The sequence below is a fragment of the Hakea prostrata genome, chromosome 2 (assembly GCF_041222555.1).
Source record: "Hakea prostrata isolate BN-2017 chromosome 2, UWA_Hpros_2, whole genome shotgun sequence".
NCBI lineage: Eukaryota > Viridiplantae > Streptophyta > Magnoliopsida > Proteales > Proteaceae > Hakea > Hakea prostrata.
In genome coordinates this window covers 69,657,328-69,684,359 of record NC_142601.1, presented here as the reverse complement: position 1 = coordinate 69,684,359, position 27,032 = coordinate 69,657,328, and the positions used below count along the sequence as shown (strand labels likewise).

The following is a 27,032-nucleotide window of genomic DNA, read 5'->3' as shown; positions in this document are numbered from 1 at the left end:
TAAATTCTGATGTCACGCTCCATTTTACAGAGTGCAGTGGTTCAGAAACAGATCGATCAGTCATCACGATCAATTCCTGGATGATTCCAATTAGGGTTCGGCAAATCCGGATCCGAATCTTGAACCCGTGCCGTCAAGTCGATTGCAATGCCAGACTGTTTTCCTGATTCACCCATGAAGGTCATTAAGAACTTGCCATCAGGGGTCAGCATTTTTTAGTCATCAACAAGTTGACCCAGAACGTCCACCTTGACGAAGACACAGGGTTTGATCAGGTCGTTTTCAGCGTGGCCCGATTAATGTAATCGCTTTTTCAGGTTCAATGATGGCGATCCCTAATTATAAAGTTTGGCTTCCATGTTGGGGCCGGCAATCAATGATCTTTGATTTTTTATTTGTCACAGTAGAGATATGTACCATCGTGACACTTTATCATCACATAACAGAGGTAGACCCCATACCCCCCAAAAAAAAACAGAGGTAGACCCAACTCTTAGAGTTCGGACCTTAGTAAGTCTTACGTAGACTTTACCATTATTATGTGGTGAAGAAGTGTCAAACAAGCACATAATCCGACGGATAGTTAGGGTAGAGTATTCGAACACTGAAACACTTTCAATTTTGATTTTACGACCCAAAACCAACCTGGCGTGCTCTGAAATCAAGAAAATGCCTACACAACATCACAAAAGTGAAAGCCCTTGTACGTGTTCAACAATTTTACTTGGGTTGGACTTAGCTCACCACATGTTGGGGTCAACTACAAAATTAGCCCACCTCAGGTTGGTCTCAACTACAAAAGCAGCCCAACTTATGACACTTTCTATAGTAATTTGTCGAATTCTTTTCTCCACATTCTAGGAACAAGGCAGTGTTAGGCATTATTTTTCTTTCTTATTTTTCTCTTAGTAATGTTATCCAGCGTGTTTATTACAATTTATGGGAGCTATTTCTATTTGAAAAGGATTGAAAAAAAAAGAAAAAGATAGAGAGCTGTTTTGATTTTCAGTTTTCAACTATTTTTCTGGATTTTTTCTGTCCATTTTTTCAGGACAATACCATTGTTTGACATTTTTTTTTCATTGACAAGTAATAATTCAACTCATAGGTCAATGCAGAGCTGATCTGATGGTTATACCCTTGCCTTTTAGTGAATATGTTGTCGATTTGACCCTTGGAATATCAGACGTGTAATATCTCTATCATTTATATATGAAAAACACATGGTCTCAAATTAAATAATAATAATAACAAAATTCAACTGATACAAATCCATATCGGTTCGAATCGGATTGTTTTTGGTTTATGATGAGAACAATAGCCTGTTAGTGTTAATGGACCGAGACCCATTTCGTAATCCCTTCAGAGAAGCCCAATTTTTGTTATTCTTCAACAATTTATGCTTTTATGGGAGATTGTCGCCCACCAGGGCGGCAGCAATAAAAAAAAAGCAAGCAATTAATCTTTCCTCAAGGGTGTCAATCGGTACGGTTTCTGTACGGTACCAACTTTGAATATAGAAAACCAAAACCGTACCATACCGAATTTACATGATACGGTACGTTTTAGTATTTGCAAAAACGGTTCAGTACGGTTTTGGTATTAATTGATATGGGAAAACGGTTTAAACACGATATCTAGTGCGGTACACTTTTGGTACGAACAAACCTATGCCACTTTTGTTATTAGTTTATTAAGATCCTAATGAGATTGCTACCAAACAATTGATAGAATTTGATATTAATAGAGACAAAACAAGTAAATCTAAGAAAATGAGTGAAGGAATAAACGAAAAACTGAAATAGGGAATTATTGATAAGGTAAATGTTAAGTGTTTTCATTATAAAGTTACATTTATATCCCTTAATTTGGTATGGTACCAATTTGGTATGGTTTCGGTACATACCGACGGTATGAATACTTAAAATTCGAAGTGTACTGAAGAAATTCGGTTTCGGTACGTATTATACCGAATTTTAAACGGTAAAGTACGGTACAGTTTTAGACAGCACAGTTCGATACGGTTGAATGGTTTCAGTACACAATTGACACCCTTATCTTCCCCTGATTCTTTATGTTGTTCCATTGTCAACTTCGTCTGCCAACTCAAGTGTTTGCCCTTAAACCTAATGTATTATGGACCCAAACCGACCATGAAAAGAAGATCAGAGCTAAATCTATCCTCGTTGGAAAAAATCTGAAGGCATCAAAATAAAATTGGGGTTGACTTTATTCTAATCCGAATTGGCCGACTCCATTCTTGCCCTAGCGATTTCACTACAACTTTCTTTCTCTGTTAGATTCTCATATCTCGAAAGGTTGACAAGCTATCTTAGTGAGTGTATGCTTTTGCTACTGAATAATATAAATCATACTGCCTTGTTGGTTTTGTTATTGTTCTTCAGTTCTTCTGCTACTTTAGATTGGTTGGAAATTGTAACATAGGAACTTCACAAGTAGTATGACCGTATACTGTTGATACACTTTAAAAGTGTTTCAGAAATAATATCTTACATAAATGGGAAGGTGTTCATGCATGATGGAAAGTTTATTGAAAACAGGCTTGACGTTTTTGGCGACATCGATTAATTCGTTGTATCCGAGACGGTTATGCCATCCACCGTGCACGGTGGACAGAGGTTTAGGAATTAGAGTATTTTCCTATTTTCACCCTCCGGAATGGCTCATAGTACTCTATCGTAGGAACCAGTACCAAAAGAAGCACGTGAGAGAATTCCAATTTTAATAAATTTTGCTACGACTACGAGCAAACTTGTTTTAATTTTTCCGTTAAAATTTAAATGCTATAATTTCGCTCCGAGCGTTTATCGAATTTGGCGCTTTGTTTAGCTGGTATGTAGGCATAGCGCATCTGAGGTTTCCATTCCAAACAGATTTTTGCCAAAAATTAGTACCCGCCTGCATATTGTCATTCTCATTTCGTCTGAAATGTGAACACACTGGGAGGTTGGTTTGGCATCTCTACCACGTTTTCAGAACTAGGGAATCGACCAATTTGGTCGGTGAATCGGTCTCCTTTTCAATCTTATGATTGATCTATGGCCGATTCATGCCCAATAAGTTATAGTATCGGTGAATTTTAAGGTACGAAGACCGTGTGTAGGATTCTTGATTAACCCTACCTTGGGTACTGAGAGAAGAGAAGATAGCGAAGGATCTGTTCGTATGGAAATTTTGATACGTCGTCGGGATATTCTTACTTAGAAAACTCCAAAAATGGAGTACTTCGGTCAAAAGATATCCGCTGTAGGGTTTCTATATTTCTTCTTCAGTGGAAAAAGCACCACGAACCTCCGTATTGACTTCCTGGACAGTCACGAAAAGATTGTGAGGGTACCCTTCTGAGTCTCTAATCCTCTCTCTTTGTGATGAAATAACATTTTTATTTTCTTAATTGATTTTGGTTATGAGATATCATATCATAGAGCTCGAATTTAGGGCTAATTTCAGAAGTGTTTCTTTTTTTAAAAAATGTGTTATTGTAAATTAAATTGATAGATAAGAAAACTAGATAATGAAAAACTAATAGTTAAGTATATAACTGAAAACCTGTATTATGTGATCAAATTATTATATTTTAAGCGGGCCCATTTGACAAATCCATTTTAATTCCATATTTGATTTTACTTGCATGTCCGCTAGTTCTTCTTTATTGTGCTGCGTAGAGATTCCACCCGGATTGGTCTTCCTCGTCTCTTTTTCTCTATATAGTTACTGTCTTTGATTTCGTCTGCATGGCTCAAGTTGTTTTTCACGCGCTCTGTACTCTTGCACGAGTAATCGGCTGTACCACCTCTTCCTCTTCTTTTTTCACAATATCTAGATGTGGGTTTTTTTTCCTGAGTATTTCAGTGGATATTTTAGTTGTTTTGAAAGCAAAAACCAGAAAAAACAGTTTTGCCAGCTTGCTGTTGTCCACTTGTCCCCGTAACAGCTCAGTGGACGCTTTTAAAAGATTTTTGTTCCACTGGAGTTGGGGAGCTATGGGAAGTGGAGGTGGTGAAATCAGAAAAGATAGTCGGAATTCCGGTGACCCAAGCCTGTTCGCAACCCTCAACCCTCTTTTTCTATATTGTTCTCTTGGCCTCCCTGTGCATAACTTTGCTGTTATTTTTTATGGCCTTTCACATGGTATTTATATCGTCTTTTGCCGTGGGCTTTTAGTTCTATCAAATGTTGAGCAAGAAATGTGTCCTTTATTTCTCATAATGGTGTGCTCCATCTCCCTCTACCCCCACACTCCCTTCTAAGAATTTCCCAAGTGATTGTGCTCTGAGGGTTTGGATGGAAAGACAGCCAGATATCTTAGCTTGTACTTTTTATTTGATCCGGCTTGTATTACTTTTCTTGTTTGAGTATTCAGCTGTACTTCTTCCTCTGTGTGTGTCTGGGTGTATGCTTCTGTCTCAGCAAGTCACCAGAATTATGGATTTTCTTTTTTCGATGCCTTCTGTTTTAGGATTCTTTGACTGCAGTAGAACATTATTTATTAACCAGTTAATATGCGGATAAATAGTGTATTTCTTCCCTGAATCCAAGTGGCTTATTGGGAACTCTGTTAGCTTGCTTCTTGGAAAAGTATCTATATTGTCTGGAAGCTCATGTTGCTTGGCAGTGGCTTGATGTGGTTTTGGAAAATTGCAGGAAAAATAATCACTTGAGTTGAGAAAATATAGCCTGTGAAGTTTTCATCTGAGCGTATGCCTGGGAATAATTGCCATCGTAATTCTGCCATTCCTGCAAGTAGACTGGAAAGACTCTTGAGAGAACGAAAACTAAAAAAAATCAACAAGACATTTCATCCAAATGAGGAATCAGGTGGGAACTTCAGGGAGTGTGTGCTTCCTGAGTATGAATCAAGCTTGGAAGACGGTGTCAACTGTGGAATTCCCTGTGAAGAAGTCCAGCATGAGATCACAGCAACAAAAGCGGTTTTTGAGCAATGTCAAAGGCCAGGCAGGCTGCTTTCAAGACAGCGGCTTTTGGTGGTTGCAAACAGGTTGCCAGTATCTGCTGTTAGGAAGGGTGATGACTCATGGTCACTAGAGATGAGTGTAGGCGGTCTAGTCACTGCCCTTTTGGGTAAGTTGTTAGCAATAACTGATTTGATGTCAAATCACTGAGAATATTGTTTTATAAATTTTGAACATTTCGTGTTGTTTCTCATTGTTTGCCTCTAAATACCGAATAATGATTATGGTCTCTTAACATTTGTTTATGTTGTTCTACTTCAATAATCTACCACTATCATTTCTCTGAATGCTTCTTTATCCATTTATTATTTGCATGTAAATTAAGTTAAGGTAGGCTGAATAATTTTCTTGTAGGTGTGAAAGATTTTGAGGTGAATTGGATTGGGTGGGCTGGTGTGAATGTACCGGATGCGGTTGGGCAGAGTGCACTTGCTAAAGCATTGGCTGAGAAGGTTAAAATCTAGTTCCGTCTCTAAACCCTTAATGTTTGTAACATTTAAATATGTGACATGTAATGACTTATTATCAACAACCAAAGAAAAAGAGGGTAGGCTTATATGTGTTTAAATCTGGGTGATTTTTGTTGAGACAAAGATGAATTCCCTAACCTATTTTCTTTTGGGGTTTAAGTGCAGAGGTGCATCCCTGTTTTCCTTGAAGAAGAGATTGTTCATCAATATTATAATGGCTACTGCAACAATATCTTGTGGCCGCTTTTCCATTATCTTGGACTTCCACAAGAAGATCGCCTAGCAACAACCCGTAGTTTTCAGTCTCAGTTTGATGCATATAAGAGGGCCAATCAAATGTTTGCTGATGTAGTAAGTAAGCAGTACAAAGAGGGTGATGTCATTTGGTGCCATGATTATCATCTGATGTTTCTTCCAGAATGCCTAAAGAAGAAGGACAGCAATATGAAAGTTGGCTGGTTTCTCCACACACCATTCCCTTCCTCAGAGATCCATAGGACACTGCCATCTCGATCAGAGTTGTTGAAATCTGTTCTTGCTGCAGATCTAGTTGGGTAAGTTTAGCTATATTTTTTCTATAGCTGGAAATCCATCCAATCCTCCAGCTTTGACTTCAGTTGTTCTCTTATTGGGAAATAGAAATTATGCCATGCCACTCTATGAATGAGATGGCTCACATGTTTTATCCTAATTGTGCTTTTAACATACTTGAAGGTGATTGCCTTGTGTTACTTTACGTGGGTAACCTATTTAGTCTCTTTTATAATCTTCTTTGAAACAATTTTGATTTGGGGAGCATTACTGAAGAGCCAGCTTTTTGAGAACCAAAGATTCAATTTATGCTTCCACTTTATTGCAACTGGCAGCAAAGATGCATTTTAGAAGGTTAGCACTTATAGAACTTCTAGTCTTGATTGAATAGTTATTCGGTTCCTATCTATTTGTGAGCATAGGGTCTTCTAATATTTGGGATATCCTCCGCCCTCCCCCCTTTAAAATGACCGTCAGATTGGTGGCGAGGATAAGACATGCATTATGTAGGTCTTGTTTCCAATATGACATCGAATAGAGCTAATTGGAGGGCAAAAATCCGTTTAGTCAATCCATCTAGTTTGTCTTGAGTTAAACATTAATTTCTAGTGGTAGTTTTTGTGTTCCCTTTTGATAGGACCCTCTTATGCCTTCCCAAACCAAAAGCTTAATAACAGTAATGGCTATATTCATTCATCACAGCAAAATCAATAAAGACAGCAATAAATGAAACTTAGTTCATTCAGTAGACTTGATAAACTTCATCAACAGATACAAATCAGATATCTATAGAAGAGATGCAGTTCTTGGGATTAAAAGACAATAACTGAACTATAGAATCACACCCAATACATGTACCAGCCTCAATCCATATTCAATCCCCTACCTGAGATGTTGCCCTCTCCTAGCAAACTCTACTGGTTGCTCTGCTCTTCTCCTACTCCCCCTTCAAACAAGAACAACTTCACTCCCCTGATAACAAGAACCGCTCCACACCCAGAGTTTCCCCGAGAGGTCTTCCCTCTCCCACCCACTCCCACAAGCACAGCTTGCTATTTTTCCTCCTCCCCCTTGACAAGCTCTTCGTGCCTTCTCTTATTCCTCCTCTCTAACAAACTTCCTCTGCCCACCAATCTTTTTCTGCCACCTGTAAGCTCCTCTGCATGCTTTTCGGTTGTGGGTGCTGCCCAATAGAATCATGCCCCTTGTCCCCTGCTGATAGGTCTGTCTCCCTGCTCTTTGCTGCTGCTGATCCCCTGCTTCTCTTCTTATTCTTCCTTTGGTAGACGTGGGTTATTGGGGGCTTATCACCTTTCTTTTAATCTTATTGTTAATCCTTTTGCTTCTTTCTTCAAGGATACAAAATTGCTTCTTTCTTCAAGAACCTTGTATCCCTGTTGGGATGAGGCTGAGTTGTTGTTTGTTAAATTGCTGTTTTATGTTGAAATATCAGTTTCAATCCTCTCAATTGTCTTCTTTTTTTTGGCTTCTCTTGAATAAATCATGAACTAATTCACTGTTAAAGATTTTGAAGAATTTTATAGTGAGTTTTGTATTTGTTTCTGTTGGCCTGGGCTTCTTTAATGTTATGGCGAAGATCTCAGAATTTTAATATAACATCTCAGAATTTTAACCATTGGAATTCCTGCTTTCCAGTTTCCATACATATGACTATGCCAGGCACTTTGTCAGTGCTTGTACTCGCATTCTTGGTCTTGAGGGAACACCTGAAGGAGTAGAGGATCAAGGAAGGTTAACACGTGTTGCTGCGGTATATATTAGCAGCTTAGTTGAATTTTTGTTATCTGTATCCACATAATTTATGAAGGAATAGAATATTGGTTATGTATGCTTTCAATAATGTATTCACGACTGAACAAACTTCAATATGTTTAACAAGAACCATCTGACTATCCTTTTCTTTTATGTACATTTGAATTCAGTTTCCTATTGGGATAGATTCTGAAAGGTTTACTCGAGCTCTAGAACTTCCACAAGTCCAGGATCACATGAGAGAGTTGAAAGAAAGATTTGCTGGTCGAAAGGTACAGTTTTTCTTTTTGTTTCTTAGTTCTTCTCTCTGTTTTGCACCGTGTTTCATTTTAGTTTTACTGAACATGTATTTCATAGAATTGCATTTATACCAAGTTGTTACAATCTGCTTCCAATGCAGTGATGTGTTATTGTTATCTAAAACATTGCAGGCATCATTCTAACTTTAACTTTGTGGTTGCTAAGTGTGCATGTGGTAATGCTTCTGTTCCTTGTTTCTGGCTTTGTTAAGGGCTTGTTTGGTTATCTGAATCCAGAGATTTCAAATCCATGGATTCATGAATCAGAGATTTATACCTGTTTGGTTGTAAAACATCCCTGGATTCATGAAATCCAAGGATTTTGCTTTTTTTGCCTAAAAATGCCAATTTAAGCATTTTTTGGGTATTGGGTGAAATCCATGGATTCCACAATAAGTATAAAATTGGTGAAATTTGCAGATTCATGCGGAGTAACCCAACAGAACTCTATGAACTTCAATAGATTTAAGGCTAACCAAACAGTTAATTTTCTGAACCATGAATCCGTAGATTTGAAATCCCAGGATTCATGTGACCAAACATGCCTTAACAGAATCTTCTGTTTGGGTATACTGGTCTGTTTCTTATGTGGCACTGAAATAGAGCAGCCTCTTTAAACAATATTCTGGAAACACCCAAAACTTTGTTTCATTGATTATACAAAACGTTTTTTCCCCTAATGAAAAATTGACTACTAATAAAACACCTGTTCCTAAGAATTCTATCCAAGGCTCCAACAAAGGAAAGAGAAGAGCAAGTACCTAAACCTCTCCATTGTCTTCTACCTCTCTGTCTGTACCTCTAAAAAGTGCTCTGGAACAAGTTTGCCAAACGCCATTTTATGGCTCAAAAAATGTTTTTCTTTTCGCATGTAGAAGGAAATGTTTTGGGTGAAAAATATGTGTTTCAGAACTGAAGCATTATCAAAGAGGCACAAAAGTCTTGAAATTTTTAGTCATCAACCACAGCTTCAAATTATTAACTTATAATAAAAAGGAAAGTAAAACTAGTTAGTTCTTTTCAATTTAATTTATATTGAAAACAAGCATGTAAAATGTGGGGTGAAAATTTTTGTATTGAGAAGTTTGATGTAGTAGAGATGAGGATGTTAAGATGGATGCATGGAGAATATAGGAAGTATAAAATAAGATATGAACAAAGAGCTGACTTGGGAGTTGCCCAATTAATGATAAGATTCAATATGAAGGAACTTACAGAGCTACAGGTTGGGCCTAAAATGACTCTTTTTGTATTTTGACCAGGTCAAGACACTGAAAATTTGGTGGACCCTGGTGCAAGATTGTGCTAGCTCCATGTTTTGGTGGGTTTTAAGGTGATTTTTACCTGGTTTTTGGGGGAAAGCCTATTTTAAGCCCAATAAACATGTTTCCAAGGTTATTTTTTTGTTAACCTCAGTCTATCACGCAAATCCTAAAACCCTAACTTTTTTTAATTGAGATCTTGGAAGACTGCCCCTGGTTGATCCAATCTAGGGCTGCATCCTACTGCCTCAAGCCTATGGCTTGATTTGAGAGGTTTTGACATTCTACTTAATAGAATGTGTATACCAATGGTCAACTTGACCATACTTTATTTATTCAGGAAGGTGATGGTAACATCACAACCCTTTATTTTCTACAATGATGACATTGTGGCAATTGGAAATGGCAGGGTCAAGATAAGCAAGCTGAAATCTTACTTGACTCAACAGTTTATGATCGACTCTGTGAACTCTTGAAGTGCTTTTTAGCAATTGATGTATCAAGGTCTCAGAAGTGAATAAATATCTGTTAAAGCCTATGCTGGATTGTCGAGAGAAAGAAGATGTTGAGTCGTAACCGGCAAACTCTCTTGCAGAGAATAATCACAAGTTAGGAAAAGATTGTGAGCCGCTGCTGGTGATATAAGGAACTATCAGAGACTGGTGGGGAGCTGACCCATCTCTCTCTGACATACCCAGATATAACTATGCGGTTCGGTGGCGATCGGTGTGTGCATACTGCCATGCTTGCTAGAGTGGGCATTTTGGTGTAGTATATCGTATCTTCAGGTACTTGGAAGTCCACAACCATTTGGGAGCTCTCATGCCAAATTGTGTTGGTTTTGTTTTTGATGAAGATCTACATCGGACTATTGCACATTTGTTGGTGGTTATTTGGTGTTGCTAGATCAAGTTCAAAGAAAAGGGAAAAAAAAAAAAAAAAAAAAAAAAATCCAGGGAGATGACTCATGGTGTAGGTAAACTCCAATGGTAGGTCCAATAGTTGTGATTTGAAATCGAGGGATCCATGCAGCTCTATTGTTTCAACAACACTGCAATAAGTATAGCTGACTATCCTGTGCAACATGTTCTGAGATAGTACCTTGAGGTGGGTCATCATTTTCTTTGTGAATATAGGTGACCAACTGGCTAATATCTTCACCAAAGGGTCAATCTTCAATAGATTCTTGCACTACTTCCAGCTCTGTTTGTTAATCCAGGTTTTTTATTCTTGGCATTATATTGGAATCATTTGGTTGTTTTTTCCTGAAATCTCAAACATATTAAAGGCACCTCTCTTGAATATGCATCTGGAATTATTCATTTATTCTAATGCTAGGGTGAGTTATCTAAAGTGATACAAATATATTGATGTGATAAATATGATACACAGTTCATATTTTTACCTCAGTCTGTTGTCAGCTTTTCTGGTTCTACTTTTGTCTTTATATGCACTTGTATGGATGTTTTGGGGAAATACATCCCCCTATTCCAGCCCTTCTATGTCATGTAACTGAGGCTTTTCTTACTTCACAGGGAAGAAAATTTTTGTTTGCCTGTCTCATTTTTCTATTCTTTCATGTATTGCTATTGTTTCTTTGTATACAGGTTATGTTAGGTGTTGACCGTCTTGATATGATTAAAGGAATCCCACAAAAGATATTGGCATTTGAAAAGTTCCTTGAAGAAAATGCAGATTGGCATGACAAAGTAGTTTTACTGCAAATTGCAGTGCCTACAAGAACAGATGTTCCAGAGTGTATGCACTTTCAATATGTTTCCAGAAGTCATAGCATGTTTGCAATATATGTTCTGTACACATTGTTAATTTATTAATTATTGATTTTAGCTATTTATGTGAAAAGTTGAAACCTTTATTTATTAATTCATTCTTTCTTCTAATTGATATTTTTTTTGGATGAATAAATAATATATTAAAGACAAGGAAACAAAAATACAACTATACAAGGTCTTTAAGCAAAAGACCGAAAGGAAGAGCTAAGGCCCCAGGATACAACAGTGAGCTTGTTCCTTGGGTTATCATCAATAGGGGGATGGGGGATGGCTAGCAGTTTAGAAGAAACATCTAAGTCGATGATTGATATTAACTACTCAAAGGAGGTGTTTTAGGGTTTGGGAAAATTGATATAGGAGAATAATATGGTATACCATGGGCCACAAAATCTGAATAGTATGTTGGACATCCAAGCCATAAGCAACAGAAATATTTTATTCGTCTTTGTTCCAAAATGGGGTCCCTGGGATCCCCTTCTCTAAATTTTGTTCTTTGATGTAAATACTATTACATATTTATCCAACTTAGAAACGTAAATAAAATTTGAGACAAATATTTTTGTGATGCTTATGAGTGAAGAAGTCTCCGTGCCGTCGACTCTGCTTGATATTTTTTGTGCCACATTTTTATTTTTTGGTTCCTTAGCTCATTTTTGCACCAAACACCAATCCATGTATGTGTCCTTATCATAGATGGAGAAGTCATGAGATCCCGGGAAGCATAGTTGTCAAAGCGTCCGCCTAGGCAGCAAAGCGGTTTTTCAACCGTTTTATTTTCAACTGCTTAATTGACGCCCAATTTGCAAAGGAATCCCTATGCTCATTAAGAACAGAATGTGAAGCATGAACCATACTCAACATCAAGAATCAATGAATCAATAAATGCCTAGGCGGATGCTTTGACAACCATGGTTTGATGAGATGAACTTATGTTTATGTTTTTTTCTTTGAATAATTTTTCATAATTGTTATTCTTGAATGCTTGTTTTTTTTGGATGAATGTGGCTATTCAACATTTGTTTAGCTTATTATAGAAAATAATTGTATTGAAAAGTAGTGTAAAAGTAGTTGAATTGAATTTTTTTTATCTAACCGCTTTGATCGCCTTATTGCCGCCTAGGCGCTGCTTTATTGCCTAATCGCCTAGGCGGAGCCCCAATCGCTTTGATCGCCTTTCTGCCTTGCCAACCATGCCGGGAAGGTCTTGTGAGGTATCTCGCTTTTTCAGAATGTTGAGATGAGATATAGTGAGAAATTAAAACTACTGAAGGCTTAGTCGAGTTGAGATGTTAGGTTTTGAGATCTCAGTATCACCAGATTTCTAACCAAATTGCAGCTTTAAATGGACCTCATCTAGCTCGACCTCACCTGAGTTCAACACATTTTTCTTTGGTTTTTTTCAAGAAGTTTCATTCTTTGGGTTTCTTCAAACAGACTTGTTTGTGCATAAGACTCAGCTTAGTATTGCATATAGCCTGTAGAATGCTATTTGGCTCCAACTTGGTAACTATTAGCTTGCTTCAGTAAGGGTAGTTCCGAACACAACCCTGTGGCTATATTTTTACTTGGGGGTTCAACTAGTGTGTTGAAAATTCATAGATACATATTGCCAATGCCTTACCAATAATTAATGTTCAAATTAAATTCATCAAGTTTTGATAAAAAATGCCTAGCAGTTTGGTTATGAAAATCTTCGTAGGTAGTTTAGCCTAAGAGATATTTATTTTCGTTCTAAATACAAGTAATGTAAACGATCTAACTTTCTTTTTCTTTTTGGGGGTGGGGAGGTCCTAGAAATATGCTTCTATTCTATCCTATGTGTTATTTATCGGTATTGGATCTCTTCTATTGGTCATTGCTGGTATATTTGTATCATATCGCATTTGATATGGTTTCTATGTTGCATACTAGAATAGTTATATAAAATATGTTCCATATAGTCATATTTTTCAAGCCTAGGGTGCTTAGCCCCCCCTCCAATCGTTTGATTGCCTAGTTGCTGTGACATCTATGGATTGAATTGTTTCTTTGGCTAGCAACCTGGCTCTTCTGTCTTCTTTCCCTTTTCTCTCTCAATTCTGTTAAGATATCTTTCTGTGCCTGCAGTTCTCTCTCCTCTCTTTTCCCCCACAGTTTTGGTTCCATCTCTCAGCTGCTATATCTCATTTCCCCCCTCCTTGGTAGTAGATTTCCCTCTTTCTCCCCGTCAATTTCTTGTTCTTACCGTCTAGCGAATGGCCTCCTTTTCTTCCTTCTGTAGGAAATAATTTATCTTTGTCCCCTCAGTCCACCCATCAACCTCTTCCCTTCCCCCCACCCCCTAATTGGCATAGCTAGTTACATGATCCTAAATCTTAGGTTGTTTATCTCCATAGTAACACCCATAATATGTTTTTCTCTCCTCTTTCCTCTTTAAATTCATATTTTTCTATTTGTGATTGATTTAATTTGGGATTTAATTGTTAAGATCTTGTAGTTACCATATTATATTTTGACCATTAGATCTAGATTCAAATCTGGCCATATATAGCTGCCAGATTGAGATCCCTTCACTCCATAGGAGGTGCATTGGTGGAAGATGGTGTGGTTTGTGGATAATATTCCTAGACACTTCTTTACAGCTTGGAGATGCTTTAGAGATGCCTTGCTGACTAGAAACAATCTGTTGAAAAGGAAGATCTTGGTGCGGTCTAATTGTTGTTTTTGCTTGGCAGGAGTAGAAAGGAGGGACCATTTATTCTTTCCATGTCACTTTAGCTCCTTGGTGTGGAGAGGCATATTTAAAATGTTAACAAATGAAAGAAGGGCAGTGACAGGTATCGATGGAGCTGCTGTTTGGGTGAGGAAGCGTGTGGAGATAACAGGGAGAATCAGAGTACTTGTGAAGTTGGCACTTAGTTCAACTATTCAGTACCTTTTGACTGAGCGAAACTATCAAATTTTTTCAGTGAGAAAATTAGGACAGCAGAGCAGTTAATTGCAGCCATTGTGGACGGCATGAAGGTCAAAAGTGCTGCTTTGTGTATTACTAGTTATTGGACAGCCAAAGCTGCTTATATAGTTGTTGAGTAGAGTGTTGCTGTAATGAGGATGTTTGGAAGACTAGGGTTCTAAAGGCTTGTTCCTGGTTGAGAGCTTCTCTAAAGTTTGATTTCTTTGTATGATTTTACTATGTTTTTAGCTGTGATTTATTCTATTATATGCATAGTTGTCACAACAGCTAGGATGTCTGAGTTGAAAGTGGTCCTGATGCAAGGAAGAAATTAATATATGACCAAACATCCAACATGTTAGCATCACCTGAGTGATACCTTGACACAACTATGATAATACTTGCATCAGCATGCATAATTTTGCTTTGTTCTTTTGCTAGGGTATATGTGCTTTTATTGGGTAAATGATTAGGAGCTTCCTTAATTTGGCAGTGGTACTCCTGTCTGAGACTATCCAGAAAATTTTTCCATGCAGAGAATAGATTCAGTATTCATTGTTGACTTGTTTCTAGTTACCTGATTTTCCTTGTTTTGCTGCACAGATCAGAAGCTCACTAGCCAGGTTCATGAAATTGTTGGGCGCATCAATGGCAGATTTGGAACTTTGACAGCTGTTCCCATACATCACCTGGTCAGTTGATATTTTCATCTTTCAGTTATATTCCTAAGTGGTCATTGCTACTCAATTTCTCTTTTTGATGATTTAAACTAAGGAATAGTTTGATGCCTTGAAAAGTGTATCATAATGTATGCAGTAGCCATGGTAATGTAAATAGGTTGGAAGTTGCAATGACTTCACCCTTTCTCCATTGATAGTGATTTTTGGGTTTCACTAGAAATCCAAGAACATCCCATTTAATTCCTTTTCAGTCCTACATTTTATCTTTCTTCTGTTGGTTTCTGTTTAGGTCATCATGTTGCAGACCCTCTAGTGGATGTCTGAACAGAGGACTATGTTTTTTTCTTAATAGAGTTTTTTATAGGTGGCCCACTTTAGTGGGGGTGAAACTTTAGCACCCCACTTAAGTGCCAAATATTATTGGTGGCCTACTTCAAAATTACAGGTTACCCACGGTTAACAGTTTGGGCTTGATTTTGTTAAGTCATCAAATTTTGAAAGTGAAATGACCATAATGCCCTTGAGTGTGGTGTAATGACCAAATTACCCTCCCACACCCAATGCTTGGGTGAAGGATGAAGGGATTCTCCCTTCACCTATCTTCTTCCTACACTTCACCAGAAACCGCCTACCACCACTAGGAACCATCACACCCCCTCCCCCTGCTGGAAATCACCCACCATCGTCCCCTTTCGCCCTAAACCCTAATAATCACCACCCACCACCGCCGGAAACATGAAAGTGCTATTTGTTTTTCCTTTTCTCTTTTCTCTCTTTCTGATTAGATGGAAAATAGGAAGGTTTTTGTTGATGAAATGTTATCATTGGTGGTGGTTTTGTTTGGATTGAAGACCGTCTTGATGCCCTAAATTCCAGTGATGATTCAATGCACATTAGGGCTGGATTTAGGATCTACGAAAGACTAGAGAGACCAGAGGAGTAGCAAAGCTGCCATGGTGACTCCGATGACAGTAATCCCTTAGGCTAGAAAGTAGGAGACTTTGTTTCGATATTGGGGCTTAACTGTACCGGTTGCGGTCGATCTCACCATTGCTGACGTATGGAATGGGAATGGGTGTTGTTCCGTGGCTGGTGACGTTATCTGTCATTTGAAAATGGGGTATTACCAATGAATCTGTCGTACGAATGCCCTCTTCACCACATTTCGGGGTTTCACGGTGGATGATTGCGTATTTGTCTGAAACTTCAAAGGAAATAGATCCTCCCTGGTTTTTCTTAGGGTTTCTCCTTCAGTTTACATTCTTTATAAGTGGTATCAAGTTTCACCATTACTTGTCTGTGAAGGACCTGCGTTGCTTTCTTTGTGCTGTTGTTTTGCTAACAAGAAGAAGAAGAAATGGAGTTACTGTGGCTTAGAAGATTTTTTTATCAATCGGTTTGGTGTATGTTTTGAGTTTAATTTTCGATCTCTATAATGTTCTTTGGCTGAAACCGGAGAGGCGTAGATTGAAGCTTTGGCAGCAAGGAATCGGTCGTCCTCAACCTTCTTTCTTTTATGGAAATATCCCTGAGATGAAGAAGATAGCACAATGATTCAAGATGATGACTGCCAAGTCATCATCAACCTTTTCACATACCTTTCATTCTCAAATACGGTAAGAATTTATTTTCATCTCCAAATTCACCACCTGCAACTCTCATTTTTTTTCTTTCTTTATTCTTCTAATGAGAGTAATCCAAGGCGGTGATGTTTGTCTAACTTTTAGAGCAATTGATGGGTTGTGTTTTACTTACGACTTTCTCATGGATACTTTCTATATGCTCAGATCTGGCGTCCTCTTCATCTTCCTTTGTAGATGGGAGTGTGTTTCTATGTTGTGAGCTATTTAAGAGGAGATCTTCAGTGCTCGTTAGGGCTGTTGGGGTGGGCCGGTGGGTGATTTCCGGCGGTGGGAGGGGGGAAGGTCGGCGCGGTGGTTGCTTGTAGGGGGAGAGGGTGTGGTGGTTTTTGGCAGTGGTGTAGGAAGAAGATGGGTAAAGGGAGAATCCCTTCACCGACCTAAGGGTTGGGTATGGGAGGGTAATTCAGTCATTACACTACACTTAAGGGCATTATGGTCATTATCACTTTCAAAATTTGAATGACTTGATAGAATCAAGCCCAAACTGTTAACTGTGGGTAACTTGTAATTTTGAAGTGGGCCCCCAGTAATATTTGGTACTTAAGTGAGATGCCTTGAGTTTCACCCCCCACCAAAGTGGGCCACCTATAAAAAACCCTTCTTAATTAACTTATTTCTAAATTTCTATAAAGCTGTAAATGTGATTGTTCAACTTGAATCCTAACTTTTTAAGTTGAGATCCTAAAATACTGGGCCCTAGTTGATCCTCTTCAATCTACAGCTACATTAAAACTTCAATTAACTCACTTACAACCATGGTAGAAGAGCAAGATCTCGCCACCCTAAAAACCCCAGATCTCGACTGAGATCTTGCCATCTTGGTTGAGATGTGTGATTTTTTTTGTGTCAACTTGGTGGCCCATCTCGGTGGGTTTTAGGGTCCCAGTTGGGCTAAAATTTGGTATTTTGCCTATTTAATGCCTTTTGAACACATTGGTGGACTTGAGAAAACAACCCTAAATATGATTGGGGAATGCAAGGTTATACAACATGTAATATAGAACCTTTAAGGCATATCAATGAAAAACAAGTGTATCAAATACATCAAATAACTTAAATGTCATCAAAGTCATATGGATAGAATTATACATCCATTAGAAGTTCTATATAAGTCATTAACTTATAAGTTCATAAGATGAGCAGAGAATGATTGATCTACCTTTGGTGTTGTTGATGTGCTAAGAGTAGTTGCAAATGAAAACCCAACTGAAATTCTCAAAAATTTGGCAAAAATTGAGATTTCCAGCGAGATATGGGGAGATTTTTCATTTTGCAGAACTTGACCCCCATCTCGTCTCGGTTAACCAAAAAAGCAAGATATCTTCCCCCCCCCCCCCCCCCCCCCCCCACCCCTTTTTACACCCACCCACAAAACAACCACCTCCCCCCCAACCCCCCCCAAAAAATATTTTTTATATAAAACTCCCATAAATTTTATTAGGGTTCCCCCCCCCCCTTTCATATAATATAATATTATATACTGATAAGCCCCTGATATCAAGAGTCTATATTCGACAAGGAAAGCACTCCCAAGGAAACGATTGACAGTTTGAAGAGTGAAGAGAGTCCTGTCGTTTTCAGCAGAGTCCTAGTGCATTCAGGCGACTGGCAAATTTGAAGCATGAAGAGTCCTTCTGCGTTAAGGTTATTAGAATTAGATTTAGAGAGTCAAGAGTCATAATACATCTAGGTTAGAGTTACATTACAGTTAGGTTTCTTTTGAAGAGTCCTACTCGAAGTAGGCTGATTTTGTTAATTAATTCGATAGGAATGTAATTGCTATAAATAGGGGGGAGGATGAGTAGAAAGGATATAGAGAGAAGTTTATGTGAGAGCCATTGCTCTTGGGTAGCCGTAGGAATCACCTACTGCTGGTAGATTATATTGTTTCTTATTCAACTTTTATTCAAAGTCTCGTTTTTCTTCTTGAGTTATTCCACCTTGTTAAGTAACCTCATTCAGGTACCTAACAAATTGGCATCAGAGCCATCGATTCTAGGGGAATGGTCAAGAGTCGAATGGAGCAGAGGGTAGAGGAATTGGAAAGTATCGTGAAAGAGATTCAAGGTCAAGTGGGACTCCTAGCACAAAACATAGAGAAAGGAGAAAAGGCCAATGACGAGTTTAGAGATGAATTAAGGTTCATGTTATCGCAAGGAAAATCAGCAGAGATGCATACCTTAATGCCGGAGGTGACTAGAACCGATGGAGTTCCAGATTACAGCAAGCGTACAATCGAACCAGAGAAACCGAGAGACTTCCTTCCTAGACATCTTGAGATGCCAATTTTCACGGGGGAAGATCCGATGGGATGGATCGCACGAGCTGAAAGGTACTTTGATCTGTACAAACTCAGCGATGAAGAGAAACTCAGAACTGCAACCCTTTGTTTTGAAGGTGCAGCACTAGGATGGATACGCTTCCGAGAACTGCAGCAGCCATTGTCATCATGGAGAAACTTGAAAGAATCAATGATCTATCGATTTAACTCAGCACAGCTGAAGACTCCCCAAGAAGCATTGATTAATCACAAGCAAAGTGGAACGTTTGCAGCATATAGAGAAGGGTTTGAGAAATTAGCAGCAGCAGCCGGAGGCGGTAGATGGAGAATGGTTGAAGGGGGTGTTTTTCGCTGGTTTAAATGAAGAAGTAAGGGCTGAAGTTCGATTATTTGGGCTCACCAATTTGGGCCAAATAATGGACCTGGCCCAAGCCGTGGAGGACAAAAATGGAGTGGGGAAAAATAAGAAACCTCTTTTGGCCCAGCCCACTCAATCAGCCCAAAATCTAACCTCACGTGTTATTAACTTCAGCCCACCCAACACCAATATTAAAGGAACCAATACGGTTCAGGGAACCGGAATGAACCAAAGCTTTAACGGTTCAGTTCGGCCAAACCAAATAAGTGAACCCGCGTCTTCCTCTTCACAATCTCGACCTGCAACTACAGCTGCGACGGGGAGCTCAGGACGCTCACGTTGGTTATCCCAGGAAGAAATCAAAGATAAAATGGACAAAGGGGTATGTTTCAGGTGTGACGGCCCATACTCCAAAGGCCATCGATGCCCTCCGAAGCAACTAAGGTTGCTTTGTTACTCCACGACGATGATAGTCCGGAAGTTGCAGCAGCGGAAGGAGTGATCAATGATGACGATATGGAGCCGGTGCTTGAGACGGAACTCTCGCATACCTCTTTGGTGGGGATCGATTCACCACACACACCTGAAACTAACGGGACAAATAAATGGCTATGAAGTCATCATTCTGATCGATTGTGGAGCAACGCACAATTTCGTCGCTCAAGAGTTGGTGGAGCCGTTGGGATTGGAAATCCAGAAAACAAAATTTCAGGTTGCTTTGGGCGATGGGACGATTAGCAAAGGTACGGGGATTTGTCGACAGATTCCGATTCAGCTAGGCGGCGAGGTCTTTGTGCAAAATTTTTACCCTTTCAATTTGGGTAGCATTGATATAATCTTGGGCGTAGAATGGCTGCAGACACTAGGGGAAGTACGCGAGAATTGGCGCTTGAGAACCATGAGCTTTGAGTGGCGGGGACGACCCGTGAAACTAAATGGGGATCCAACCTTGCTGCGATTAGAAACAACATTGAAGAGTGTGCTACGGTCGGTTCAAGCGGTGGTGATGGATACGGCTACAACCTCGAGCATCCCGTCGGAGATGATATAGAGGTACAAGAGAGTACAACGATGTCACATTTATTAACCGACTTTGCTCAATTATTTGCTGAACCAACTGAACTGCCGCCAAGAAGGAAGCAAGACCACCAGATACGGTTAGCCGAGAGGAGTAACCCACCTAATATTCGACCCTATCGTTACCCACATTCTCAAAAGAACGAGGTCGAAAGATTGGTACAGGAAATGTTAACGAGAGGATTGGTACGACCTAGTGTGAGTCCTTACTCCGATCCCGATCTTGTTGGTTCGAAAGAAGGATGGCGGATGGCGTTTCTGCGTGGACTATCGTGCCTGAAATAAACTCACAGTTCCTGACAAGTTTCCCATTCCTGCAATTGACGAACTGTTGGATGAGCTAGGCGGAGCCACAGTGTTTACCAAGCTTGATTTGAAAGCAGGATACCACCAAATTAGAATGACGGAAGGTGATGAAGAAAAGACGGCTTTTCGTACACATAATGGGCATTACGAGTTCCTGGTGATGCCGTTTGGGCTCTCGAATGCTCCAGCCACATTTCAATCACTAATGCATGAGGTATTTCGAGAACACTTGCGAAAATTTATTTTGGTGTTCTTTGACGATATTTTGGTGTATAGCAAGACCATGGAGGAACATGTGGCCCATTTGCGAACCACCTTTATACTTCTCACACAGCACCACCTTGTAGTCAACCGAAAAAAATGCATGTTTGGGGTTGCTACACTGGAGTATTTAGGACATATCATATCTAAAGACGGAGTCACGGCGGACCCACGGAAGATTAAGTGCATGGTGGAGTGGCCCCAACCTGCCAATCTTAAAGCCTTGCGAGGGTTTTTAGGATTAACCGGGTATTACCGCAGATTCGTCCGAAATTATGGTAAAATTGCCGCTCCACTCACAAACTTATTGAAGAAAGATGCATTTCAGTGGGGTAACGAGGCAACGGCGGCGTTTAATGCCCTCAAGACAGCCATGACAACCGTTCCAGTATTGGTGACGCCAGATTTCACGAAAGAGTTTTTGGTAGAGACTGATGCTTCAGGTTTTGGGCTGGGTGCGGTTTTGATGCAAGAGGGCCATCCCATTGCCTCTTTGGAGCCAAGTGTTGTCCCCTCGCGCACAAACCAAGTCTGTCTATGAGAAAGAACTAATGGCAATAGTACTTGCCATTCAAAAATGGCGTCATTACTTGATGGGGAGACATTTCAAAGTACGAACGGATCAGAAAAGTCTGAAATATTTGCTGGAACAACGCATTGTGGCTACTGATCAACAAAAGTGGGTCTTGAAACTTTTGGGATTTGATTTTGAGATATTGTATCGTCCGGGTAGCGAAAACAAAGCCGCCGATGCTCTCTCGCGAAGGTCGCAGGATGATAAGCAGCTTTATTCGATGACAACAGCAACTTGGCAGGAAAGTGAGGGACTAGATACAGCGGTACACGCCTCGGACCGTTACCAGAAGATCGTTCAAGCCTTGCTGAAGGGATCCCAGGACTACCCCAGCTACCAGCTTCAAAAGGGCACCTTACTCTATAAGAATCGGTTAGTCATCCCCGATGGGTCACCATTAATTCCCAAATTACTTTCAGAGTATCATTCTACCCCATTCGGTGGGCATTCAGGGTTTTTGAGGACTTACAGGCGATTAGCAGCTGTGGTATACTGGGTAGGAATGAAGGCTGCTGTCCTCGAATTTGTGGCTAGTTGTGATGCTTGTCAGCGCAGTAAATATCAAGCCATGAAACCCGCTGGACTCCTTCAACCACTACCAATTCCAGATCGCATTTGGGAAGACATTAGCATGGATTTTATTGGTGGGTTACCCAGGACTAAGAGTGGAGATACCGTGCTTGTTGTAGTTGACCGGCTATCCAAGTACGCGCATTTCATCGCTCTTTCACACCCTTATTCCGCCAAGGATGTGGCTATCTCGTTCAGCAAGGAGGTTATCCGCTTGCATGGGTTCCCTCGAACCATCGTCTCCGATCGAGATCGTGTCTTCCTTAGTAATTTTTGGATGGAGCTTTTTAAATTAGCGGGTACCAACCTCAAGTTCAGCAGTGCCTACCATCCTCAAACGGATGGTCAAACAGAGGTGGTAAATCGCAGCCTTGAAATTTACCTACGATGTTTTTGCGCTCGCCAACCGAAGGACTGGATTAATTGGTTACCGTGGGCCGAATATTGGTTCAATACGACGTTTCATTCAGCCACAAAAATGACTCCCTTTCAGGTTGTGTATGGACGAGACCCCCCCTCTCTTCTGTGTTGGGAGGATGGTCGATCTAAAGTGGATGAGGTTGATGTGTTCCTCCGAAAGCGCAATCAGGTGTTGGAGGATCTCAAAACAAATCTGCGGGTGGCCCAAGATAGGATGTGCAATTCCGCGGATTCAAAGCGTAGGGAAGTGCATTATCAAGTGGGGGATGAAGTTTTTCTTAAGCTACAACCTTATCGCTTCCAAAAACTCGCCAAACGGCCCAATGAGAAACTCAGCCATCGCTACTATGGGCCGTACCAGATCATTGAGCCAGTGGGACCAGTCGCCTATCGTCTACGTTTACCTGATGATTCACGGATCCACCCGGTGTTTCACGTTTCACAATTGAAGCAGGCACTGGGGCAGCACATTAAGCCGCAGCCGCTTCCAACTTGTTTGCAGGGAAATGGCGAGTTGCAGCTCACACCCGAAGCCTTGCTCAACATTCGTTTCTCTACTCAAGGGTTGCTGGAGGTTTTGATTCAATGGAAAGGACTGCCGCCTTGTGAAAATACTTGGGAATCTTATGCTGAAATACAGTCCCACTTTCCAGATTTTCACCTTGAGGACAAGGTGAAACTTTTGGAGGGGAGTATTGATAAGCCCCTGATATCAAGAGTCTATATTCGACAAGGAAAGCACTCCCAAGGAAACGATTGACAGTTTGAAGAGTGAAGAGAGTCCTGTCGTTTTCAGCAGAGTCCTAGTGCATTCAGGCGACTGGCAAATTTGAAGCATGAAGAGTCCTTCTGCGTTAAGGTTATTAGAATTAGATTTAGAGAGTCAAGAGTCATAATACATCTAGGTTAGAGTTACATTACAGTTAGGTTTCTTTTGAAGAGTCCTACTCGAAGTAGGCTGATTTTGTTAATTAATTCGATAGGAATGTAATTGCTATAAATAGGGGGGAGGATGAGTAGAAAGGATATAGAGAGAAGTTTATGTGAGAGCCATTGCTCTTGGGTAGCCGTAGGAATCACCTACTGCTGGTAGATTATATTGTTTCTTATTCAACTTTTATTCAAAGTCTCGTTTTTCTTCTTGAGTTATTCCACCTTGTTAAGTAACCTCATTCAAAAAAAAAAAAAAAAAAAAAAAAAAAAAAAAAAAAAAAAAAAAAAAAAAAAAAAAAAAAAAAAAAAAAAAAAAAAAAAAAAAAAAAAAAAAAAATAATAATAAAAAAAAAAAAAAAAAAAAAGAAAAAAAAAAAAAAAAAAAAAAAAAAAAAAAAAAAAAAAAAAAAAAAAAAAAAAAAAAAATATATATAAAAAAAAAAAAAAAAAAAAAAAAAAAAAAAAAAAAAAAAAAAAAAAAAAATTATATTTTTTTTTTAAAAAAAATTTTAAAAAAAAAAAAAAAAAAAAAAGAAAAAAAAAAAAAAAAAAACAAAGAAAAAAAAATTAAAAAAAAAAAGCTTTAAACTAACTAGAACAAAGACGGAATATCTAGTGTGTGTCACTTTGGTTAGTATAGGGTGGATGATGAGGTGGTGACACTTGATTAGAAAGAGATTCCACAAAGCAATTATTTTACGTACCTTGGTTGAATCATAAATAAAAAAAAGGTGATATAGAGGATGATGTCTCTCCAAGAATTGAAATAGGATGGATGAAGTGGAAAGGTGTGCTTGGGGTCTTGTGTGATCGGTGTATTCCTTTAAAGCTCAAAAGAAAATTATGAAGGACTATCGTATGATAAGCTATAATGTATGGTGTAGAGTGTTGGCCTCTAGGAAACATCATTTAGATAAGCTCAGTGTAGTAGAAATGAGGATGTTAAGATGGATGAGTGGCAAAACTAGGAAAGATAATAAAAGGAATGATCATACTAGAGCTCGTCTAGGTGTAGCTCCCATAAGTAAGAAGTTACGAGAAAGTTGTTTGAGGTGGCACGGCCACGTTCAACAGAGGCTTATAAATGCCCGATGTAATGAGAAGCGATTTAATCTAGATTGAAGGAATTAGAAGATCTAGGGGCAAACCTAAGATATCCTGAAGAGAAGTGTTGAGAAAGGATATGCATAGCTTAGGCCTTGTATCTAGTATTGCCTTAAACAGAGCGGATTGGAGGGCAAGAATCCATGTAGCCAACTCCATTTCGTTGGGACAAGGCTTCTTGTTGTATTATTAACTTAGTAATGGTTAACCCATCACGTACATAAAAAACATTCCCCTTGAATTCTCCATGTTCTCAAGGATGATAAAATGAAGAAAATGAGGAACCACGAGGATCCCATTCTTAATAGGGAAAACCTAGATTGGGCATGTATCAATTCATTCCCTTTGAATTGGTCGTGCCCTTTAGACTGCTTTCAAGAAATTGAATTTTGCAGCTTATCCGGTTCCTCTCAGTTGCCTCTGCTGATGGATAATGGGTATAAATTCGATCTTATGCCCATGTACCTAGCGATCCAACAATACTCGAGTTTTGAAGTTTGAGATGCAACATGTGACAGACAAATGAAAAATCTGAGGAAAATCCCATATGGACCAGGGATAGTCAATCCCTACTGAACAAAACTCTTCATCCATCTTTGTTTTAAGCACTGTACAGAGGAGGATATTCCCATGTAAACTTGGGACAATCAATTTCCTCTGTAACACCTGCCTGTGATATAAATTATCATGTGAAAGGATAACCAAAGAGAGTAATAGTAGGGATTCCTTTACAGACGAAGCAAGGGTGTCGAGCTTAAGTGAGGAAGCCTACCTCATCTCTGAGAGATAAATTGGGGGATTCAGTAGTTGGCTTCATGTATTCCCTAACCTTTTTCTTATAGGGCCATTACATTACTTCTAGTGACTCACCTACCATTCTCCTTTCCTCTCTTCCCTCCCATCTACAACTCGTCCTTCCATGCACTAGAAGACACTTGACTACCACCTAGAACATACGTAATTCACCCTCTTCTTTTGTGGTCAATAGAGATCTTGTGGCTGGGTTTTAAATATTTAGTAGTATGTTCCTATATTGGCTGGTACATATCGCTAACGGAGGATACTGATAAAAATATTAAATTTTTTTTTTTTTGGGGGGGGGGGGGGGGGGGGGGGAACTACAAATCACACGGATTTGGTCCAATATGAGTAAGATACAGTTTATAAGGCTCCTTCAAACCTGAAAAACAGAAACTGTAACTGAGATATGAGACTGAGAGCTATTGAAGCTGTTGGAAACTTGTTTTCTATTTGATAGGAGTTGGAGGAAATCATGTAACCGAAAATATGACCTAATAATTACCATTTCAATAAGGTACGAGATTTACTGTGCAAAAATCACGAATCAAAACATATTTAGGTGAAAAAGATGACAGTTGCGGATCTGCTTACCTGTTGCTTTATGAGGAGTTTTATGCTTCAAAACTGTAAGTGTTGTTTGTATAATAAGCAAATTTATGCATTTCTTTGTCTATTTAGAGTATCTTGCATCATTCCCAAATGGTACAATGTATATTCATAAAATCATCCTTGTTAGCTGCTGTTTCACTTAAAAGCGCGAATTATTAGGGAAGGCAACTCAAATGTATACATCAACACTCTTCCACTCATGTAGGTCTTCTTGGTCATTGCATGTGACGTATACGGGTGTCCACACATTACAGTGAGGGAAAATAATTGGGAAAACTTTATTTTGGAGTTTCTAGGAATTGAACACTTGACCTCCCTGCGTCGCCCCATTGACTTCCTTTTACCTAAAAGCTCAGACTATTAGGGACGGGCAGCTTAAATGTATACACCAACAATCCCTATGATACGATAACTGCTACCGTTAATTAAATCCTTGGATGTGAGACAAATCAAGGCATTTAGAGATCTTAGGAGGTAATGGTATATTGTATTTTATGACCGAAAGGAACAGCTGAGGTTCAGAACCCCAAGTCTATTGATGGTGCACTTGATTGTATGAATGACAAGTGACTCTTTGACACACAGGAACAACATGACTGGCAGTGACAATCATCACTGCTTGGCACACATCTGAATTTTATATCCAAAGAGAAATTGATGCAGAATACTTCTTTGATTCTGATTTTTGAATGAGAAAAAGAAGAGAGGAGGATTACTGATCAACTTGACTTTACACCATGTACCTAATCAGAAATCTTATTAAACAGTAGTGTGAAGTGTGAACAGTAATCTGTGTACTTTATGACCCTTCCCAGACCCCTAGTAGGCTAGTAAGTAGTAGCAAGAGTCTCATTCACTGGGTTTTGAACCTTTGTTTATATTTCTACTTCGGCTTCTGCTTTTAGTAGTTTGCCAATTTCTCTTTTGTGATAGGTATCTATATAGTGCATAATCACTATGCATGTCTTGGCTCTGTTGTAATAAATATCTTTACGTGGTTCAATATGAATATTGAACTTAAACCTGTCAATTTACTTCTTTTAAAACATTGGGAAAGTGTTCTGCAAATTGCACAATATTATTGGGCATCCATTTTATAGTTTCATGTTTATCCATAATTTATTAAACCTATGGGGGATTTTTTTGTGCATCTTTAAATGTTGATGTTTGTGAGAGATTTCCTGAATTACTTTTGTTGTTTCCACAGGATCGATCGCTCGACTTTCATGCATTATGTGCACTATATGCAGTCACTGGTACTCATATTTTTAGCAGTATACTGGAACATATAATTTATTTGTAGTATGAGATCCAAAATATTAGGCTCTCATTCTTTATCTGATTTTACTCTTCACAAATTA

General features: G+C 39.1%; 1 protein-coding gene across 7 annotated transcripts in view; it reads left to right on the top strand.

Annotated features, from left to right (window-relative positions):
* The first annotated feature begins 2,852 nt into the window (after nucleotides 1–2,852).
* LOC149026131 (alpha,alpha-trehalose-phosphate synthase [UDP-forming] 1-like) overlaps nucleotides 2,853–27,032 on the top strand; it is a 44,249-nt gene continuing 20,069 nt past the window's right edge. The window contains exons 1-9 of one of the 7 annotated variants that reach the window (XM_089146382.1): nucleotides 2,853–3,354; nucleotides 4,666–5,103; nucleotides 5,349–5,446; nucleotides 5,630–6,018; nucleotides 7,652–7,766; nucleotides 7,939–8,040; nucleotides 10,937–11,087; nucleotides 14,658–14,746; nucleotides 26,879–26,927. In XM_089146382.1, the coding sequence (XP_089002508.1) occupies nucleotides 4,722–5,103; nucleotides 5,349–5,446; nucleotides 5,630–6,018; nucleotides 7,652–7,766; nucleotides 7,939–8,040; nucleotides 10,937–11,087; nucleotides 14,658–14,746; nucleotides 26,879–26,927 (1,375 nt within the window). In that variant the 5' untranslated portion in view covers nucleotides 2,853–3,354; nucleotides 4,666–4,721. Of the gene's footprint in view, nucleotides 3,355–3,697; nucleotides 3,808–3,827; nucleotides 3,847–3,941; nucleotides 4,233–4,665; nucleotides 5,104–5,348; nucleotides 5,447–5,629; nucleotides 6,019–7,651; nucleotides 7,767–7,938; nucleotides 8,041–10,936; nucleotides 11,088–14,657; nucleotides 14,747–26,878; nucleotides 26,928–27,032 lie in introns of those variants that run through there. The other 6 variants (XM_089146384.1, XM_089146385.1, XM_089146383.1 and 3 more) reach the window with 6 other exon arrangements.